The sequence below is a fragment of the Ovis aries genome, chromosome 12, assembly GCF_016772045.2.
Source record: "Ovis aries strain OAR_USU_Benz2616 breed Rambouillet chromosome 12, ARS-UI_Ramb_v3.0, whole genome shotgun sequence".
NCBI classification, from domain to species: Eukaryota; Metazoa; Chordata; class Mammalia; order Artiodactyla; family Bovidae; genus Ovis; species Ovis aries.
The window spans coordinates 39165241-39186835 of NC_056065.1; the positions used below are offsets into that span (position 1 = coordinate 39165241).

The following is a 21595-nucleotide window of genomic DNA, read 5'->3' on the forward strand; positions in this document are numbered from 1 at the left end:
GCTAAAACCTTGCCTGGCTAATTCTTTTTACAAATCATAAAATGAGCGGAGTTCATGTAGGCATATCATCCCTTAAGCTGCCTTTTTGCTGCAACCACAGAAGTGGGTTTATCTGTACCATCCTTACAGGTGGAACCCGAGTCAGACGTTTAAAATAAAGTGAAAAAAGTGTGGCAAGGTGGATTATATGACCAGTTATCTCAGAGACTGATTTATACAGTATATGTTTGCATCTTCAAATAAAAGTTACTGACTGTTTTTCCCCTTATGTTCTTATTTCAAAGTTCATCAGTTGATTCATACTTTCCCAATGACATACATTTAAAAATCATGGGTTCATTTTCACAGGGGAAAGAAATGCTGGCTCTAAAATGTAGCAAGAGTCATATTAGAAAATTTCTCTTGAATCCTTTAAATGTACTCCAATTTCTCTGTTGTTTCCAACATCTACTGTAAACTATTGGACAGTACTGGCTCACTCTGTACCAAAGCTAAAAGAGCCAAAAATATGCTGGACAGCATCCTATAGTGTTTTTGACAATTACAAAATATTATCTTCCATGTGGACAAAATCATGACTGTTCATAGGATTTTTCTGAACCTCGCCTTGGACTTTTTAGATATGCAAAACCTGTTTTTTTAATAAATGCTCAAATTAAGAAGCAAAGCACAATGCTGTGCTGAAATTTAAAAATACTGTGTCCCACAGTCTGTTCTCTTACAGCAGGCATTAGCAAGAGGAAGTCCTGGGTCATAGTTAGCTGCCTTTCTATTTCACCTGGAGGTGTGCTCCTGTCTGATTTATTCCAGGGCATGTTCACTTATTCATGTCCTTGAATTCCTGCTTGAGACACTGCCCCCTACAGGTGCTACAAAAGGCTGCAAGCAGGATAAGGCGTACTCTCAGGTCATGGGAAGTTTATAATGTTGTTCAGATGATAAACTATGTATACATGCCTTAAACTTTGAAAAATGATGCAAGGATTAAGTTATTCAAGAGGGTCATGGAGAAGTAAGGCATTTCAGTTCCTGGGAAGGAGATACTATGGGCATTCCCCATTTAACTGACTCAGACGCCATCAGAGCAATTTTTGCCTGAAGCCACTTGGGAACCAAGCACAGCAGAGTCCATTGTGGGAGGCATGCGTCACGACTTTAGAAAGTTCAGAAGCAGTTTTTGCTTTTGTTCTCTAAGAAATTCATCCTATGTAGCCCTCAAAAAGGAAAGATACTTTACTTCTTGTATTTAGATGGACAAAACCCTTCTTTTTTATCTTTTCACCAATAAGATCAAATGACTCTAAATGCAATTACATGTAAATTAAATTTTGAAACAGTTATATTTTAAGGCTTTACCTATATCTAATAAGTAGAGCTTATGGTATAAATTACATATCCTTTTTATGCAAATAGCTGTCCTTGTAGGCAAATATAATTCCCCTAAAAGTATCAGTCTTTGATTTTTTTGAGGGTTTTTTATTTTTTTAAACTTGGGTCCACCTAACTGATTAGGCTGGGCTTCAGTTGTACCCTTTTCAAAGATGACATGGTTAGATGTGCTTAGTGTCTGCACCCATTGCCATGTTCATGAGCAAGCTTCTCTAAACAAGTATTTATTTTTCTGGTGATGACTAACAAAAAAAACTACTGTAGTATAATATCTCAGTCTTTACAAAATAAACCTAAAACCAATTTGACCCATGCTTGAATCTGATTTCCAAAGGTATCAAAAATTTCCACAACCATTTCTTCATCTTTCTTAAGATAGTTTTTCCCAGCACTTTCTCTTTTTTGCTCTGACTTTATCTGGCAAGTGAAATGAATTGCTAAGAAAGCAAAGACAAAATCATTTATTATGTCTTCAGACAGTTTTCAAAGCATGGGACCAGCAGCATTAGCATAATCGAGGAACTTACTAGAAATGTCTCACCCCTATAGAAAGTCTGTGTGGGACCTAGAAACCTCTGTTTTAGCAAACCCTCCAGGGAGTTCTGATGTACAGTCTAATTTCAGAGACATACCCTTAGAACATGCCCATGTAACTGCCCTATAGAAAAAAATGCTGGCCTGGGAGTCCTGATATTTTGGTTTAAGTAAGGAAAGGATGGAGCCTGAGCTACATAGGCCTAGTCTGGCTCACAAACTTATAGATAAATCTCACTTTCCATCCTGAAGAGAAATACAGACAGGGGCAGAAAGACCAAGCCATGTCAGTAATTGGTGTTACGATGCACCCCTGTTAAGATCGGTCACCCACTGTGAATACTCAGAACCAGCTAATCCAGAGAAGAGCAAATGAAGATTTAGTTCTCCCATTCTTAGAAAAGAATCAAATGAAACAATAAGAGAATTGATTCATTCTTCTCTCTTATCAGTGTAGCCAGTTTCTCCCCCACCATGCCACCCACCCCATATGAACATTCGACTTTCTTACAAAATTTGTCATTGTCCAAAATAATGCACCCGGCCCATCCCTGCAGCTACAAATGCAACTTTAAGTGTTACATCTTTCCCTTTGATTTGGAAGCAGAAACATGGCTCTTCTATCGTAACCATAAACCGCCCACACACCACACAGTGTTTCAATAAACACTAAGTGATGCAAGATGCTCCATTTCAATATAATGGGTAATTTAATGAAGCCCATCTCTGTGCAAAGTAATGGAGGAAAATCTGGTACAAAACAAATAACTCTGCTTGGCCCAAAACAAACTGTCTTATGAGGTGAATGTCTTTGGAAACTCTTTGAATGGTTAGGAACTGGACCAATGAAATGAACTTGAACAGTAAACCTTAAATGTTTTTCTGGTGTTGAAGTTGGCAAACATCTTAGCATTACTTATTAAGAAAATTCACACTGAACAACTCGATGCTCCTCTTGGATTGTTTCCTTTACAGATTATCAAGGGGTTATTGTTTAGAAATAAAATGGTGCCTATTTCTTCCAGAAGGCTTGACCAGCTCTTTAGGATTTTTAATTACTAAGTACATGTATGAGTTATTTTAACTTGACAGTAGGCATATTTTAAAGATGTCATAATTATTTTAATAGACCATGATGGAAATTTGATCTTTCTTCTTTTTCAATCATTAATTCACCACACAGGTTGCAGTGCCTATTTAGTGCCCTAGGGACTCCCTTAAAGTGCTCATAATGGATAGGTTCTCCTGATTTATTTATTTGGAAAAAAAAAAATAGCATGAGCCAAAGACAAAGCTGAGTTCTGGGATATGGTGATGAACAAGATAAACAAAAGACCTGGCACATAAGAGAAATTTGTATTTTTTTGCTTTCCTGACTTGCCTTCTTTCTGCAATTGCCTATTATCGTTGACTTTGTTGCATCACATCAACACGGCCCAAAGATTGGAGAGGAGATTAAGGAGAAGTTGCTGTGCCATCAGAGTATTTCGATCTTTCTATTCTCTGTCTCTATCATTGAGTCCATTCCTTCCACCTCCCCACTTAATTTCTAGTTTCTTTAACCCCATTATAGACCTACATTCTCCTATGACTTTCAAATTTTATATGCCATGATTAAAATCATATTTGCCCCTGCTTTAACCACATTATTGTATTTTCAAGCTCTGAGCCTGAATTACAAAATTTTGCCTCATTTTTTCCACTTAAGATGGGGTGCTGTAGTAAAACCACTTGCATACTTGTCTTAGCCTATTTGTATTCCACTATGAATAGATTTGAGTTTTTAAAAATTATGGAGCATAATACAGACCACATAGTACATGCTCAATAAATTGTACATGCAGTGCGTAACTGTGTTACAGATCATCTAGTCTGAGTCTCCTGTGTCACAGATGAGAACACTAAGGCTTAGAGAAGTTTAGTGGCTAATGATTATACAAATTGGCAGTTGAAGCTAAAATCCACATCCTTCAACTTCTGTGTAAACGTGCTGTCTCAAGTATAAGCCTCTGACAAATGCTTCAAAAAAAGTTGCATTTCTGGCCTCATTGGACCCACCCTCCTTGAGCTAGTCTATACTCTAGCCTGTCTGAACATCTTTGTGTAGGTACTTTTCAGTCATTCACTTGTTTGTCTGCTATTTAATAAATATTTATTCACTGTCTTCTAATCACATTATACTGAATGCTGAATATATGTAATAAATACAGAATATGTGGTCTCTGCATTCAAGAAATTTGCCGTCTACTGGAGAACACAGGCCATAAGCTAGTAAATACATAATGGCAAACAGTTAAGTGCTATGAAATGCGTAAAACCATGAAGTGGTGAGGAGTGGTGGTTGGAAATTATTAGATGGTCAGGAAGTGCTGGGGTGTGACATTTAAGCCAAGAACCAAAGAATCAGAAGAGAACTCAGTTGCATTCCTTGCTCTCTTGGCCACAACACTTAGTCCAAGCTATCACATATGCATGGAACAGTTTCTATCCCACCATGCTACCCTGTATTCTGCCCCTCGCTGCATTTGTCATTTCAAGTCTACTTTTTTCAAATAAAATCCCCTAATTAAGTCCATCCCATTATTGAGCCTTCTGGTGGAGTTTTACTTTTCCAGGTTCAAATTCTGGCCAACTTTCTCACTCCTCCTATAACTGCTAAAATGCTAAGAATATATTTCTGTAGGTTATGTGACTATCAAACTCCCCGAGGAAGGGCCTATGATTTAGTATTTATTCCAAACATCTACTAAACAGTTAAACAGTCAAATATCCTGTAGGTAGAGTTTCTAAGAGTCTAAACTCTACATGCCATTGTAGCTGTTTTTTTTTTTTTTTGCTAGAACAGTGATTTATTTTTTAAAAATACCTTAGTATAATATAAAGACCAGTGGCTATCATAAGTATTCATAAGTTGTTTCTTACTTCTAGGAGTAACTTTCATTTATTCATTTGTCACATGTGCAATGAGTGAATGACAATCTCTGAGCTAGACACCACAAGAAACTGAAGATGACTAAGACACAGTCCATTTCTGGTCAGTGGCAATAAATATATAAACCTAATTCTAGAAATATGTTGGGATGCTAGAGAAGCATCAAGATAGGAAAAGGTGGGTCAGAGAAGACTTCACCAAGGTGGGTGTTGAGGGAGGAATAAACAAAAGAATCAGAAGAGAACTCTGATTGAGGACATCATTGACAGCAGCTCCATGCTAAACGTGCTGTGAAACACCTCAAGTGGACATGACCTCTGGCCTCTGGAAAGTTCACATCAAAGGAGAAAATGGCTGGGTTCAAAGCCAGGATGCAAGTTAAACATATAACCATTTCAAATGAAAATGAGCAGTATGCTAGTGAAAGAGCAGGTGTTTTTGCATTGTCATAAGCGAAAAAAATAACAGGAGGATTTTTCCCAGCAGGAAACTGCCCAAACATTTCTGGTGGTCACACTAGCTAGTAGCCTTTCTGTGGGAAAAGGACTTACTTGTTTACCCAAATTAAACAGCTAGTAGGAATTGGTTTAGTTCCATACTGTGCATATAAGGTATCTGTAGTTACACTTTGAAAAACTGAGTGCTGCTTAAGTGATAAGACTTAGTGTAAGAGGTTAAACTGGCGTGCACCTTCCCAAGAAAAAACCCTTTCCTCCACAGTTCTTTGGATATTTTTCAAGCACCGGAGGCAAAAGAAACTCCACTAAGCTCTATGAGTTTGTGCTTAAGTGGTTGGTACTTTTCCCATTAACCAACGATACCTCTTTTGTTTTGATTTTTCCTTGACCATCTAATTTTATCTTATAGCTCTGGAATTTTTAACATTGCGTAACCATTTTCTTGAGCTTTTCTAACTTCACTCCTTCATCCTGAGAAAAAGTATTTGATTGGATCAATTTTGTGTGTCCAATAAAGAAGAAAATTTAATGTTATGACAGTAATTCCAGAAAGGGGGTGGAAGGGCTCTTTCTGAAAAATATCAATGGAAGAGTTTTATCAAGAAGAAAAGTTTCAATTTGCAGAATTTGTTGAATTTTATTGGCTATAAACATTACCCTCTGAGATATGATGTGTAAAGTCAAGTAAACACATAAAAAGCTTATTAATGCATTTAGGAAGTAAATGTATGGATTTAAGGAATAAAGAGTATTAGTTTGTATATAGCTGAAGATTCTCAGATACAGTAATATTTCATTATATGAAGTTTGTTTATTTAGAAACCTCAGGTATTAGAAACACCATCACCAATCAGAAAGTGAGCAATACTGTTACTAAAAATAAAACTTTTAGGACCCAAAATAGAAGCCAGAGCTCATGCAATTTACTCAGGGACTCACCCTGAGCCTGCTTATGCTTATTGTAGAGAACTCTAGAAAACTTGATTTTCTGATTTTCTAGTACCCAGTAAATTAGAAGTAAAATATAGAATATATTGGAGAAAGCTACTGCTGAGGGCATTGAGAATGATAGTTAACATCCTGACAGGGGGAAAAAAAGAAAGAGGAAGAACATTATATAAAGGGGAAAAAAATTCAGACCCCTTCAGTCTCTGAGGCCTAAATACCTTACTAGTTGCTGGAGTGGGCATACTCTACTGGCTGAGAAATATGCAGTGTATTTCTGATGGCTTTTATTTTTTTCAGATGGCTTGTAAATGATTTAATATTTGTATTAGTATTGGGAGGGAGGACTTCAGTTTTTAGAAAGATTTGCATATGAAAAATATCTCCTTTTCATTAAAAAATGCTGGGTGAGTGAAAAGTGACAGTATTAAGTTATTACAGATGGCAGCCGTTCCTGCTAGCCTGTTTGTGCATGAGCATGTGCGGGATGGCTCTTTCTCAGTATCTTCGGGATAACCTTCTAGTAGTTACTCTACTTGTTTCTTTACCTTTCTCTTTCTCTCTTTCTAGCCGGAGACCACCCCCATCACCAACTCGTCCCACTATAATCCGTCCACTAGAATCCTCCCTGTTAGACTAAACGAAGTGTCTGGCATGGCAGTTAATTACTAATGAATTTTATGAAAGCAAAATATTTGATAACTGCTGCAGTTAATCATGAGTAGTCGCATGTGTGGACATCAGTAGGCAAGTAACCAGTTTGACTAATGCATTCACCACTCACCTTCATTGCTCATGGTATGTCAAACTTTTGGGGTTTGACTGTTGAAAACTGCTGACTCTTTAAGGTTTTGTATGTTGTATCGACCAAAGTAGGCTGTATAGCAGCCCTCTGCTTTGTGGACCATTGGCCTACCCTGACATATATTTGAAATTGCTTTGACAGGTTTCCCACATTACCTACCAGAGAGCCCATTCAGTATAATTCTTAAGAGATAAGAGATGGTGGGCTTAGACCTAAATGATATATACTTATTTTCCTGCATTCTGTTTTGACTGATGAAAATTATATTGTCTGTTATAAATGTTTCTGCCTACTCCAGGATTACCTGTTTAGAACCTCTCTCCTTCCTCTTTATTTCATAAAACTGATAAGGAATAATTTTTAAAATTAAGATTCCTTAAAAATAAAACTTTTCCAGAAGGACAAAGTTGTTTGCAAAGGAAAAGTTAATGCATTGCTTGCTCTAGAAGGCTTCTCATGCCAGTGTGTTTTTGCTTCATGCTAGAAGCATATTCAACAGTGAATCAAAGCTTGCTTTTTGGTAGTCAGTCAGTAAATTTGGCTAGTTTCAGAGTTTAAGGAAGAAGCAAAATATCACATCTCAAGAAGTATCTGGACAAATGTAATTTCTTTATTCACCTATGTACTTACCTCCTCACAGATCACAGTGAAGGCTAGCATAGAAAATATTTAATTTTTTATATTGATCTGATTTTAGGCATGACTGACTACACTTTGACACTAATTCCATTCGATTTATTTAGTTAGAGCAAAACTATATCTCTCTTTCCATGCTAAATATGTAATTACCTAATGCAAAAATTTAGCCTACCTTTGAAACAGGTCAATGTAACTTTTTATCCATTCTAGGTTTCCTTAATAAATCCTGAGCCTTATTATAGGATAGCCATATTTTAAAAATGGGACCTCGCATGGAAAAAAAAGATGCCCCGGTTTAAGAGCAGAGCTCATTCTCCTGCAGTCAAACAACTTCAGGGTCTCTTTCCAGGTCCTTCCAGAAAATAGTTAAGACATCAAGATTTAAAGCAAATTGGCAAATTCTAACATTTCTAAAATTTACAAGTATAGCTTAGCCTGGGGGTTAATAGTTCAGTCTCGAGGCTGACTTTTGGACTACCTAGGAGTAGATGATTAGCACGTAGGAAACAGCCAGAAGCCAACTGGAATTTTGTCTGCTAACTGTCCCCAGACGGCAGACCAAATATTCACTGCCTATTTGTGTCCCATGACACCATTTCATGTTCTGCAGAAGTAAATCAGGTTAGCCAACTGAAATGTCTCCCTTTGAAAGCAGCAAACATGATTTGTACATTACCTTAACTTTAATTTCCTGTGTAGTTTATACCCAAAGCAGACACCCGTAAAGTATGAAGTAAAAACGCTTAACCGTTATTAAAAAGAGAACTTGCCAAGTTGAATGGTGTTGTTTTGAACTTATTCTAAAGGGTTAAAACTAGGCCACTCAGGCAAAAACAGAGAATACAAGATTTACAAAAAGAGCCCTTCAACTTTTAAATTACAAATGATTGTATAAAGAACTCCACCCTAAATCTTCTCGTATCTTATGTTTTCTCCTGGAAAAAATTAACTCTTTGTGAATGGAACAGAGGTGCAAGATACATACTGTATTTTTAAAACAGCATTGCAGCTGAGTGGAAATATGTTAAGGAAAAGGAATAGTCTACAGTGAGATCTTTTTAGAAATTTTCCTCTTTTTAGGATTCCCTTTGCTTCTTCCTTTGAATTCTCTAAAATAGGCATCTAATGGATTATATACTTCAGGGTTTGGCTTTGTGCTGTATGTGGTTTTGCGTTTTTCTATATTTCAAAAGTTTCCTTTGGTTAAAGGAAAATATTGTGGATAACCACTGGTGTGTTCTTAGATCAGCACAAACCATGTCAAAGAAAATTGGAGATTGGTTTTCCAAGTTCCTTTGCACTGGTTTTATGCAGTCATAAACAATGGCGTTCGCCACCTTTGGCTTTTGCTCTAGGTTCATAACTCCACAGTTTCCCTGTCTAGTTGTCTCATCTTGTGTGTACATTTTTATTTCATTTTACTTCTAAGCTATTTCTAATAGAACCCAGCCTCTCTCCTGGAATCTCAGCATCATGTTGGAAAATATTTTCACTTTACTGCAGTGTGTCATGTGATCAGTGTTAATCCCATTTCCCAAAGGGTTTGCATCCTGTTAAAAGGAGATGTCAATGTAAGTGAAGTCACAAGCTCTAGGATGTGCAGTTTGGAGGACAGCGTTCATATCAGGCCTTTAGGTGGGAATGTCACTTACTGAGCTTTCTAAGTATTCCCCCATACACTTCAGGTCTTTCGTGTAACTGCCCCCTGATTCCTCCAATGTTGCCTGAACAACAGATGTAGCTCCATCATGTCTAGTATAATAAAACATACAGTGCTTTTAGGATTTTAAAAAATAAACTGTGTGTTTATTTGATGAGTTAATCTATTTTATTGTCACATGCTAAATCTTGCATGCTTATTGACTAATTGGACCTGCCATCAACTCAGTTGTGGACAGATGATTGAAATAGTATTGATTTAGAACAGATATATTACATTTTCAGATGTCATCTACCAAACTGATTCCTCTGAATATTGCTTCAAGCTGTAGTCTGTAACATAGAAGAGCAGTAGGGTCTGTTTAATTAGCAAATTGCCTACTTGTTCAGATAATAACACTATTCCAAAATGTGATAGTAAAACCAAGTTCCTGTGATATAACTATAAGCCTTCTGACCTTAGAATTAAAGAGTAGTCATATATATTCATTTTATGACTTTTTAGTGTAGACTGTAGCCATAATTCTTAAGTATGAAATGGGACCTAATACCAGTATGTGACAAATGTTGCTGTTTTCTGTGTACACACATACTTTCTATGCATGTGTCTCTATACAGACTATGTGTATAGTATATACATAGTAAATTTGTGTAAGTACATGTATTTTGTGCCCTTTTGGGCAAGTAGGTTTAAAATTACCTGTTAAAATGCCATGAGCATGAATGTGATTGTATGTGTATCATGTATATATGTATATGTATGAGTGTAAATATGTATACATGTGCTTTGTATGTGTGAGTATGAATTATTTTTTAAATTATGCTACTACAAGAGTTAGCGTTAGAGTATCTGCCATAATATGTGATAACAGTGGTTCATTTTCCAAACATACATGGGGTGTACAAAATTTTTTTTGTATTGTATTCATTCTGAGAGGCACAGGCTCAGAATTTCCATGACAACATGGTAGAATAACATCTGCAGACAAAAACAATAATGATAATCTACAGACATTTACATCTAAATTCACAACATTGCTCTTAAAGAAGAAATTATCTTTGCCAATATAGCTAGCTCATAGTAAGTGTAAGATCTGTAAACCTACCTTTAAGATCGCTGATAGAATTATAAAAATTATTCTTAGATTGCTGAGCTGAATCTTTTAAAGCTAAGTTGGTCTATATAGTCATCTTTTTCTCTATGGTAAATGTCAAACTTTTAGAGGGATCTAGCAGTATAATAATACAAGTAGTGGATTTTTCTGAGTAAATTGCTTAAAATGCAGGGAAGAAGTTATGTAATACCTCAAAGGCAAGTCATCTATTCACTTTTTCAGGTAGACATTTTTCATTTGTCAGACAGTATAATTATTTGAAATCGACAGAAATCTCCTTAATGTTGAGAATAAAGCTTAAATAGTAGGTCTTTGAACTATGGAACTCGATGAAAGAAGATAATATTTGAGACTCAAGCCATGAGTTTTATATTATTTCACCAAGAGGACCGAAAGCTATGAACTCAGAGTTTAATGTGAATGAGGCTGTTGATAGTTTCCAAGAAACAGTTATTGGTTCCCAAGATTGCTCATTCCTTTCTCAAAAGCTCAAGTGTGTCTTTTAGATAATCTTCAGTCACCCTGTCTAGTTGGTATGTTTAACATTATGTGGTGTTCTGTATTGTGAAATTTTAAGATTTTGAAGCATATGTTGTATATGCATTGCTATCTGTATATATGTGTAAGAATGTTGGTATATATGAGAACAAAAGAGAGGGAACTCAAGGAAGAATCTCATGTTTGTCTTAAGACCTGTTCATACTGGTATATTGGTGAGACTTCTCACCTGTCTGGGCTTCCCTGGTGGCTCAGACAGTAAAGAACCTGACAGCAATATGGGAGACCTGGGGTGGGAAGATCCCCTGGAGAAGGGAATGGCAACCCACTCCAGTATTCTTGCCTGGAGAATTCCATGGACAGAGAAATCTGGCAGGCTTCAGTCCATGGGGTCGCCAAGAGTCAGACATGACTGAGTGACTTACACACACACACAAACACACACACTCATCTCTCTGGTCTGAGGTTTTACACATGGCTCAGCTCAAGGCTTCATTTCTTTTTTATTTTTACCCTCTGATTTCTTAATGTAATGTTTTTTAAATTACTGTAAAATTATTCTGTCTAATCTCTTGCATTGTCTGTTGTCAATTTGATAAAAATGATCCTTCCCAATCAGAAATTCTACTATTACTTGATTTCTGTTTAATTTCATATGTATAGCATTTGTTTTGCTTGCCTATGTTTCTTTTCTCTCCCTTTTCAAAATCAAACTAGTTTTTTTTTGCTTTTTTATATTAAGAAGGAGTGTACAGAAGCAAAATCTTGCCTTTTGTGTCAATTCTTTAATTAATTTGAGCCAGAATACTTTTCACTGTCTTCTTGGCACTTTCAGGATTTCTTATTGCTGATATATATGGATGGACTCTGTGAATGGACATTTTGAAGCAACTTCCTTTAAATCCTGTATCATTCTAGAAGGTCATGTGTACCTATTGTGAAAATGTGAAGCTGTACTACTGAACCTGAAATAAATGATAACATTTGAAGGACTCCCCCTTCCTCATTCTTGTATATATTTGAGTCATGTCTTTGCTTATCGGTAAGATCTGACTTGTAAATACTTAGAACTCTTTTTAATCCAGTTGTCCCAGAATTACCAGTATGGAGAATGATAGCATTTGACATTACGGTCATTAATTTGGGAAAGAATGAAATTTTTAAAGGGAGAAAGTTGAACAAATCAAAGGCAGGAGAGTGGGAAACATTTTACTGCTGACTTGAAGTCATTGTTTTACTAAGTTAAAGAAGGACATAAACCTTAGGCTGCTGGAGTGTGCAAAGTGACACTTCCCAAGAAGCACCACGACACTTGGCTATTGAAAAGGAAGTGATGCTGAAAATCTAGGTCTACAGAAGGCATTTCTTACAGAAAGTAATTGAGCTTCCGACTCAACAGTTGACCTCCATTGTTTACTCATGGTGCATTGATGGGAGAAGTTACCGCTTTTCATTTCCCCAGTATTAAGAGAATGGAAGAGTGTTCGGTAGTTACACATGTCCTTATCCTACCTGAATTTCCAGAGAATAGAGAAAGACTGTTTGTAAGAAGGGAATGGGAGGGGAGAAATTTTGATTTACTTTCCCTTTGTGTTCAGGATAGACTCCTTGTGGAAAGATGAATTGGAAAGGCTGTTGGGTTAATTCACACTTTCCTGTTGTAATTTCTTCCTCATGTCTATACACGTTCTGTGAGAGGATCCATAAGTGTCTTCAGAGGAAGCCTCTTAACGGAAGAAAGACTCAGGATGCGAATCCTGCTGTGCCCTTGTGTTGTGTGTGTCTTACTGCATGATTCTTTATTCAGAATTGTTCCTGATAGAAATACCCAAACTGAAGGACCTTATTGTAACTGTTTGGCAGATTTCCATTTGTATTTTTAAAATAGTTCTGACATCAATGTAAATATCTGCCCGATTAGTTTTCAAGATTCTTATTTTTCTGCTGGAATCTTTAAATCTCATACTGAGAAGTACTCCTTTCATCACACACCTGACATTTCCCCTTTTAAGACCATTTCTTGAAGTTTTTTCATACTGAGGCAGCCTGATACTTAGAGAGTGCATGCAACAGATGTTGGCTGAAACTACAACTTTAATTTGGAGTTTCCCAAAGTCCACTCCATGAGATTTTAATGTTTTACACATTCATACACCAAGACCCTCTCGATTAAATATACTTGGGAAAAGATGACTAAACACTAAAGGTTTCTTTACTAGAAGACTCTACAGGAGCTCTCATATCAGATTACAGGGCTAGTGTCTCCATGTTTCTCAGATTTATTTTAACATCAATGCTTTGTTCACAGAGCATCTATGAACTGTACTACAGGACTAGTGTTCTGAGGTACATGCCTTAGGAAACACTGCTTTAGTGGCTTTAGGCTAGGTTCAGTTCAGTTCAGTTGCTCAGTTGTGTCCGGCTCTTTGCAACCCCATGAACCACATCACGCCAGGCCTCCCTGTCCATCACCAACTGCCAGAGTCTACCCAAACCCATGTCCATTGAGTCGGTGATGCCATCCAACCATCTCATCCTCTGTCGTCCCCTTCTTCTCCTTCCCTCAATCTTTCCCAGCATCAGGGTCTTCTCAACTGAGTCAGCTCTTCGCCTCAAGGCAAATGCATTGAGTGAGATTATCCCAGTACAGACCATCACTAACACAAAGTTGGGTGATAAAATAAAATGTCATCGTAACGAGAGATCCCAATCTAGGACCATCCTCCTGGTATGCTGGTGCTTTGTCACAGTGGGGTCTGAGACGCAACCAGGAAGGTCACATAGGAGCAGGAGACCTGAAAGCAGGTAGTGACAGACATGCCATGCATCCCGGGGAGCCTTGTGGAGAACTCAGATCAGTTTCAATACGACTGTGACTCTCTCACTCCAAAGTGAGAGAAAATACTGAAGGCTTGGGAAAATGAGACAAGAAAGGCAGTAAGAACAGGCATTCTTCTCAATGCTTCTCTGATGATCTCCACTTTTAAGTCAACTTAGATCTCTCCCTTCAGAAGAATACATTGGGGGTCATGTAATTACCTGAGAGAGGTAGGCTGAGCGAGTCCCAGTATTTTCAGCAAATGCCTTCAAGCACTTCAGCATTGGGTTAAGTAACATAGAGCAGCAGTCCACAGCCTTTTTGGTTCCAGGGATTGGTTTCATGGAAGACAATTTTTGCACTCCTTTGAATTAATTATATTACCCCTAATGTATTATTGTGAAGGGAGAGATCGAAGTTGACTTAAAGTGGAGATCATCAGAGAAACATTGAGAAGAACACCTGTTTTTACTGCCTTTCTTGTCTTACTTTCCCAAGCCTTCTGGCTCACCCACTTCTCAGGGATGTGAAGTTATCTAAGTGATGGGCAAAGGAAACAAGCAGAGCATGTTTTGTGAGATTGTAACAGAAGAGAACAAAGTTGTAAGGAAGGCCTTCCCAGGGCTCTTGCCAGAGGAATGTCACCATAAGAACAGATTGCAGCATTGAGGTAGATCCAAGAGAATGTGGGTAATTCATTATTCTTATGAATAATGGGGCCTTTTATGTATATATGAATTATGCCCATGTTGTACACACAGTTTTTCCTGCCCTTTTACTTCCTGTTTTGGCCAAATGATTCTCTTAAGTTATTTTCAGAAAACTTAAGGAGGTATAACCTGAAATGATCATCTTGACTAGGGAGAATTTGCTTGTGCAGTGAATGCTGGCATGATGAGCTTTCAAAAGTGTTAGCAACTCAGTATCCCCACTCAGTAGTCCAAACTCAGTACTTCAAGTTTCAATTGTTAGAAGTGGCAACAATAGAAAGTTCTTTGTTGCCCTTCATATAAAAAGCTCCAGTATTTTCAGCAAATGCCTTCAAGCATTTCAGCATTGTGTTAAGTAACACAGAGCAACGGTCCCCAGGCTTTTTGGCTCCAGGGATCAGTTTCGTGGAAGACAATTTTTCCACTGACCAGGGCAGAGGTTCAGGGGGTGGGGATGATTTCAGGATGATTCAAATGCATTACATTTAATGTGCACTTTATTTCTAATTATTATTACTTCAGCTCAGTCTCAGATCATCAGTCATTATATCCCCAGAGGTTGGAGATCCCTGATATAGAAGATTCTGGAAATAGTAAAAAAAAAAAAATTGCCAAGATCCGTAATAGAAGTAGCACTGAGCCAATGTATGGTGTCATCACCAAGGATGCCTTTTTGGCAACAAGTGGAAAGTTAGATACAGGGTCAGTGAAGAGGAAAGAAAAGAGCTAAGGGGATAAACATATACACATTTCTCTGACGGTTGAAGCAAACGTTCTAGCTGTTCATGAAATATATTCCAAGACAAAGCTTCTGACCCTGTTTCTGGACTAGAACACCAAACTCAAACAGGAAAGTGCTTTGGCATATGCTGACAAAATGTCGCTTTAGCACTGTGGACTTGCTGTTCAATTTAATGGCTCACCTCCCCACCCTGCTGAGGTCATTAAAGTGTTCTAAAGCCCCTTCAGAACTCAAAAATAGTTTCTGTTTGCTGGGCAGGTGATAAATCTCAGCAAGCCTGACAGGAATTTAATTACACTTTCTTCACAAAAACACTAGGGATACCCATTACCTGGATCTCTAAAGCTAAAGGCTTGCAGACCCCCCACAGTTGAAAGGTTACGGACCCATAATAAGTTCATCATATAAATGGATGGGAGGCCTCCTTAAGTGCAGCCAGCTTAAATTGGACCAAAGAAAAATTGGTCTTGGACTTTAGGAAAGGTAAGATCATTTTTCACTGTTGCTAAGAACTACCCCAGTCAGCTTGGCTCCATTAACATTTTATAGAAGATGAAAAAGAAGTTTGTTTTTGTTTTTGTTTTTTTGTAGACCTCCTTGCTCCACTCACTGAAGTGTTACAGAAGTAGGATGGAAGTGAGTATGTTGTTGAACACCTGGATGAGTAGCCAAAAAGAAGTCCCACAGGGAGCGGGGTACTGAACTAACCTCACAGTTCTATGGCTTGCTGTAACGTTGAGCTCATTACCAGTTGGGTTACAAAGAGGAAATTAAATGTAGACTTTTGCAGGAAACCCATGGGAAAGCTTCACTGGCCTGCTGTTTTCCTACTTACAGAGCTGTGCATTGCTCTGTAGCCTTTACTGTATCTTCTCTACCAGCCCATCATCCAGAGACCCTGATGTCAAAACTAACCACATCTCTGGATCCTTCTTTCACATCCAGTGAACGTGACAAGATGCAAGCCAGGCTAGGGATACAGAGAAAGAGCCAGCAAACCAAATTTCACTTACCCTGGACCCAGTTCAGAATAAATCAGAGCTTCAGTTGCACCTAACTTGGAGTCAAAGAGAAATTTTACAAAATCCTCACGTCACCATGAACCAGATGTAGCCTCTGAATTTGCCTGCGCCTAGAAAGGCTATCACAACAGGATTTTCACCTGGACGAAATTCTCATTTACCAATCCTTTTCTCTAAGATCGACCCCTGATATTTTCCACCTTGTGATTACATTGCTCATCTCATCTCTTGCTGCCTTCTACTGTCCTTCATCTTAAAAAAAAAATTTCCCCTGTCATATTGCTATATCAACTCCCTCTCCCCCTATGGAGATTTCACAACATTTATTGAAATCTTTAAAAATAACTGAATGTCACAAAATCAGGGTTGGGAAACAAATACTCAAGTTATAAAGGTATGTGGCTCTGGTACTGTTCCCAGTTTTCCTGAATATGATTGCGTGAACATCATTCCATGGTACAAAATAATACAGGTTTGGAGTAGGCTCAAATGGCCTATACCTAGCACATGACTGGTAGCCAGGAAACGGCCCAGGAGCTGCTTACTATGCCACGTGATCTCTCATTTCCCTTGCATGTCTGCATGTTTTTTGTCTGATTTAAATTTGATTTTTGTGGGATTATTTTTGCATGCTCTTATTCGGATTTGTTTTCTGGTTTAAACATTGTTTTCTTCTTCCACATCTGTGTTTTTCTTTTTATTATTTTGTTTTGTTTTCACTAGGCGACCCCCTCCTGCAGTTCCTGGACGACCATCCTAACCCCCATCATTCATCTCCTTTTGTGTCCGACAACATGTCTATCTGTGGTATTTAAAAGCCTTTCATTTGCACTGTATGTCATATGTACAGAAAAACTTTTATTTTTGATCCATGTCTATAATAAAAACAAAGTTTATTCTATATAAAAAATGAAATGTGTTCTGTTTCTTTTTCTAAAGAAGATACAAGTTAAAGTAGGAGTTTGTTTCAACTAAAACCAGGTAAGGTGAAAAATACATAATTTGACCAGCAAAGGAGCTTCAATTGAAAATGACTGACTGATTTGAAGTTCTTAAAGCATTGTGATTTAGGATATTTGGTGGAGAATAGTAATCGATCTTCAGGTGAAATGTCTGTCCAATAGAAGAGTGAAAGATGAAGCAAAAATCCTGGGTGTCTAGAAAAGACACAGAGAACCGAATAAATTCAGTCTGCTCCCAGGAATCTCATTAATAATTATTATTGCACCAAGACATTTTGCACCAAGACATTTTGGAGGAGGAGAAGGGGACGACAGAGGATGAGATAATTGTATGGCATCACCAACTCGATGGACATGCGTTTGAGCAAGCTCCGGGAGTTGGTGATGGACAGGGAAGCCTGGCATGCTGCGATTCATGGGGCCACAAAGAGTTGGACACGACTGAGCGACTGAACTGAACTGAACTGAAGCAACTGAACTAAAGACATTTTTTCCTATTTTCATTGTTTTTTAGGCAATAAAGTACATAAGATTATTTTAGATTATGGGAGAAATTTTTGGTCTGAAACATGTAAACCTCATATATTCTATTTGGCAAGTTCAGGGGAAAAAACATATCATTCGAGTAAAAGTACAAGGCAAAGCAATGTTGCCACATTGAGAAGATTCCTAATGATGTCAGTAAAGTACTGGAAGAACAAAATCTTTATGAGTTTTCAGGAAGAGAACTTTTTTTATACCTTAATCCTCAAATGATAATTTCAACACTGAAATTTTAAGCTATCATTAAAAACTAATCCCAAAGACTTACCCAAATAAAATGATTATTATTAACACACTATTGACTGGGAGATTTTTGTAGAAACTAATGTCTGTGGCTGGTGATTTGTTATATTAATGACTGTTGAAACACTCGGGACAATAATGCTTGGGTAACAAAAGATGAATTAATACGTCTGTGGTCAATAAGTTGTTATGGTAACATAGTTTATCCTGCCAAATATGTGATCTGAAGCCTTCCACTAAAGGCTTGAGATTTAATTCGGAGTTTTCTTTTTGAATATTTATTTGGTCTACATTAGAATTTTAAAGGATCCCCTCTTGGATCACTTCTCCATGTGCCTCGCTTTAGCACATGAAGAAAGAAGCTACAGGATGGGAAAGTAAAACACTTGATCAGGACTCTGTGTTCCACTCACTTCCTGGCTGATCTAGACAAGCACTGGAAAGGAGAGGCAGCTCAGGTGTGGGCAAGAACCACCTCAGTACAGCAATGAGGACCCTCGCTACCAATGTCCTTTCTCTGGGCCATAAAAATCTTTTTCAAGGACTACATGCTCCTCCCCAAAATGCAAAACCAGCTTATCTCTCAGGTGAAAATTTTCATCTTGCATGTTAACACATTAGTGTGTACTTGCATCACAGGTCCAGTGACTGAGAATCAGAACGCTGGTGACTAAGGAAATTCAAAGACACCAAAGCAGAGGATCAACCAAAGCTCAACTTTACCTCAAAGTAACTGAACTGATGCAGACTACCACACAGCTTGCAGTCTGTTGCCCTTCCTTTCACCTTCAGTCCAGACATTTAACTTTTTAAATCAGTATTCTTATTGTGTAACATTCTCATTTGACAGCATTCTCATCCCAACAGACCCAGAGTTCCCGGGTTATATCACACCACCTCCCCAAATACAAACAGGAAGGAGGTTGTCAACAGGAAGGTTTTCATCAATTCATTTCTTTTTTTAAGTGTTTGGTATTTTTCCACTGTCTTAATTTTGAACTTGTTTCTATGTGCAATGTTATACCATTTAGATGTTTAAAACTTAGATTGATCTGATGACCATGAGAACGTAAAGCTCAAGTCATAATTGAATAAAATGATTCCCTGGCAATCCTAATCCATCTCTTCAACCAACAGGTATGGCCCCATCCTCACATTAGACTGGTGAGAAGAAAGGGGACTGACGGGATGGGGTGGTGGATGTGGGAAGAAGCCTGGAGTAAAATTAAACTATTCAGAGGTTTGTTCATTTTTCTTTATTGTTCATACCATTTCTGTGTTTTATAATATATTCTTGCTCAGCTTTCCCACCCTCCTCACCCCTCAATATTGGACAGAGAGCTGAAGAAGTACAGTTCTTCAGAGGTGATTCAGGATCTTTGGGAGAAATAAACTATTATATCTTTAATACACATTCTTAAGTATTCCCATCCCTTCATTTATGTATCAAACATTTCTTGAATTTATAAGAATGTCCTAGTTGCTGGGAATATCAGAGACTTTAATAGTATAAAAGTAGCTGACAAAATAGGTAAATAAGAAATTCCAATATAAGCTATGACAGGATTAATTTTTGGACTTTTTTCCAGGGAGAACTGTTACTGACTTCCATGCTAAAGCAACTATTTGAATCCTAGAATCAGATTATCCACTTGACCCAAAGCCTGCTAGCATTCTAGAATGTGGTGATTTTGACCTCTGACAAAGAAATAACAGAACTCATTTCAGCCAATCAGAAACCTAACTTTCCATTTCTCATGGAATAGTGTAATAGAAGACTCTAAATCACATTAAGTGTGGGTTGAGGAAGACATAGTGGGATTGAAACTGAAGCAGTCTGTTGTTAACTTTGCTTTGGCTTCTGACAAGAAGGCTTTAGATTCAGAAGGTGTCCTGCATTGGTCTTTCACTGGACTCAGTGAGAGGAGTGAGAGTCCTCCAGCCTCTAGCTAGAAACTCCCAGACCACGCAAGAGATGGAGAAAAGAGAACTAAAGGTAGGGAAAAGTTAAAAAGAAAAAAGAAAAAAAAAAAAACTTGCCATACTCTCCTTAGAGATTTCCACCGGTAAGCCTTGGGAGCCACATGTACACTGAAGCATTTTTCAGCAAACATCCTCGAAGTTGAGAGCCAAGAAGGGATAAGGAGATAACCTCAGCTGTTCACATACAAACACAGACACCTTCAGTGGGTTTGGAGCTTGGACCCTTCAGTCCTTTTCATCCCTAAGTTTGAAAAAATACTGTACTTGCCAACATCTGTTTTATAACTCAGCACTAGGTATGATTTTTTTTTTAACTCAGAAAATTATATTAGAATCTTTAGTCCAGTTTCATAGATTCTAAAATAAATCTTTGCAACTGTGAATCCATTTCAAAGACATGATCCTCATCCAGAGAGAAAAGATTGCTAAAAAACAAGAAAACCTCTATTGCCCTTTATAATCCTACAGAATCTATATCTGAATAAATCAGATGGAGCTCAAATGCTACCACACCCCTGTATGTTCCTCATTTAAATGGACACACTAGCTGCCTTCATTACCATAATATACATCTGTGTTTTTTTTTAATCTTTTTATTTTGTATAACCAATTAACAATGTTGTGATAGTTTCAGGTGACCCGCACAGGGACTCGGTCATGCATATACATGTATCCATTCTCCCCCAAACTCCCATCCAGGCTGCCACATAACACTGAGCAGAGTTCCTTGTGCTATATGGTAGGTCCTTGTTGGCTATCCATTTAAATATAGCAGTGTGTACATGTCCAACCCAAACTCCTTAATTATCCCTTCCTCCCGTCCTTCCCTCCAATAAGTTCATTCTCCAAGTCTTTGAGCCTCTTTTTTGTTTTGTAAGTAAGTTTATTTGACTATACATCTGTATTTTGTTTTTTTATTTTTTAATACTATAAATTACTATTAGATCACAGTACTGTCAACATTTGAGATCAGATTAGGTGGTAGGTTGTTGGATGAGTCAAGGCTATAAACTGCTACTCTCACGGTGTTTTTAATCAAATCACATTTTATAGTACTTCTTATCAGATCCTGATCTCTCCACAGTTCACATCTTCAGTGATCCTCTTGAGGGGGCACACAGTAAAGACAGTCTTAGCAAGCCCCAGGGTCCAAAGAGATTATGATCCTCAAGATAGTAACACTGAAGTGGGTCCTCCCTCTCAAAACAGCTGCTAACAAAGGATATTTTTGAAGCTCCATATAACACAATGGAAAAACAAGTCTTTCAGATTCTTAAGGGCTCACTTTTCATCCTCCTCTCTGTGACTGTATTTTAGAGGCAGCAAAGAGAAGTTAGTGCCAAGGAGACTGTTCCTCCTGCTGCATTTTTCTCTTTTAAAGACAGAAACACACTCAGCCTCAAACACAAAAGCTGCCTGGGGCCTAAAGATCTGTTTATTTTGCAACTTAGAAAGAGCAGGAGACCCGCAGTATTCTCACTGACCAGAGTCCAAGTGTTCTTGGGCTCTGCAAAAGGCCCCAGGGCCGTCCTGTAAGTGAGCTGGGAAAAGCAGGAGCAGCCCCCTAAGCTGGGGAAAGCTAGCTTTTCAGGGCACTG

The 21595-nt window shown here is 37.9% G+C and overlaps 1 protein-coding gene across 4 annotated transcripts in view; it reads left to right on the top strand.

The window, feature by feature from the left end:
* DNM3 (dynamin 3) overlaps positions 1-17176 on the top strand; it is a 647020-nt gene extending 629844 nt beyond the window's left edge. For 2 of the 4 annotated variants that reach the window (XM_027975613.3, XM_027975615.3), the window contains one exon: positions 6829-11967. In XM_027975613.3, coding sequence (XP_027831414.1) covers positions 6829-6898 — 70 coding nt within the window. In that variant the 3' untranslated portion in view covers positions 6899-11967. Of the gene's footprint in view, positions 1-6828; positions 11968-15835; positions 15881-16989 lie in introns of those variants that run through there. The other 2 variants (XM_060396477.1, XM_015099204.4) reach the window with 2 other exon arrangements.
* The last annotated feature ends 4419 nt before the right edge of the window (positions 17177-21595 follow it).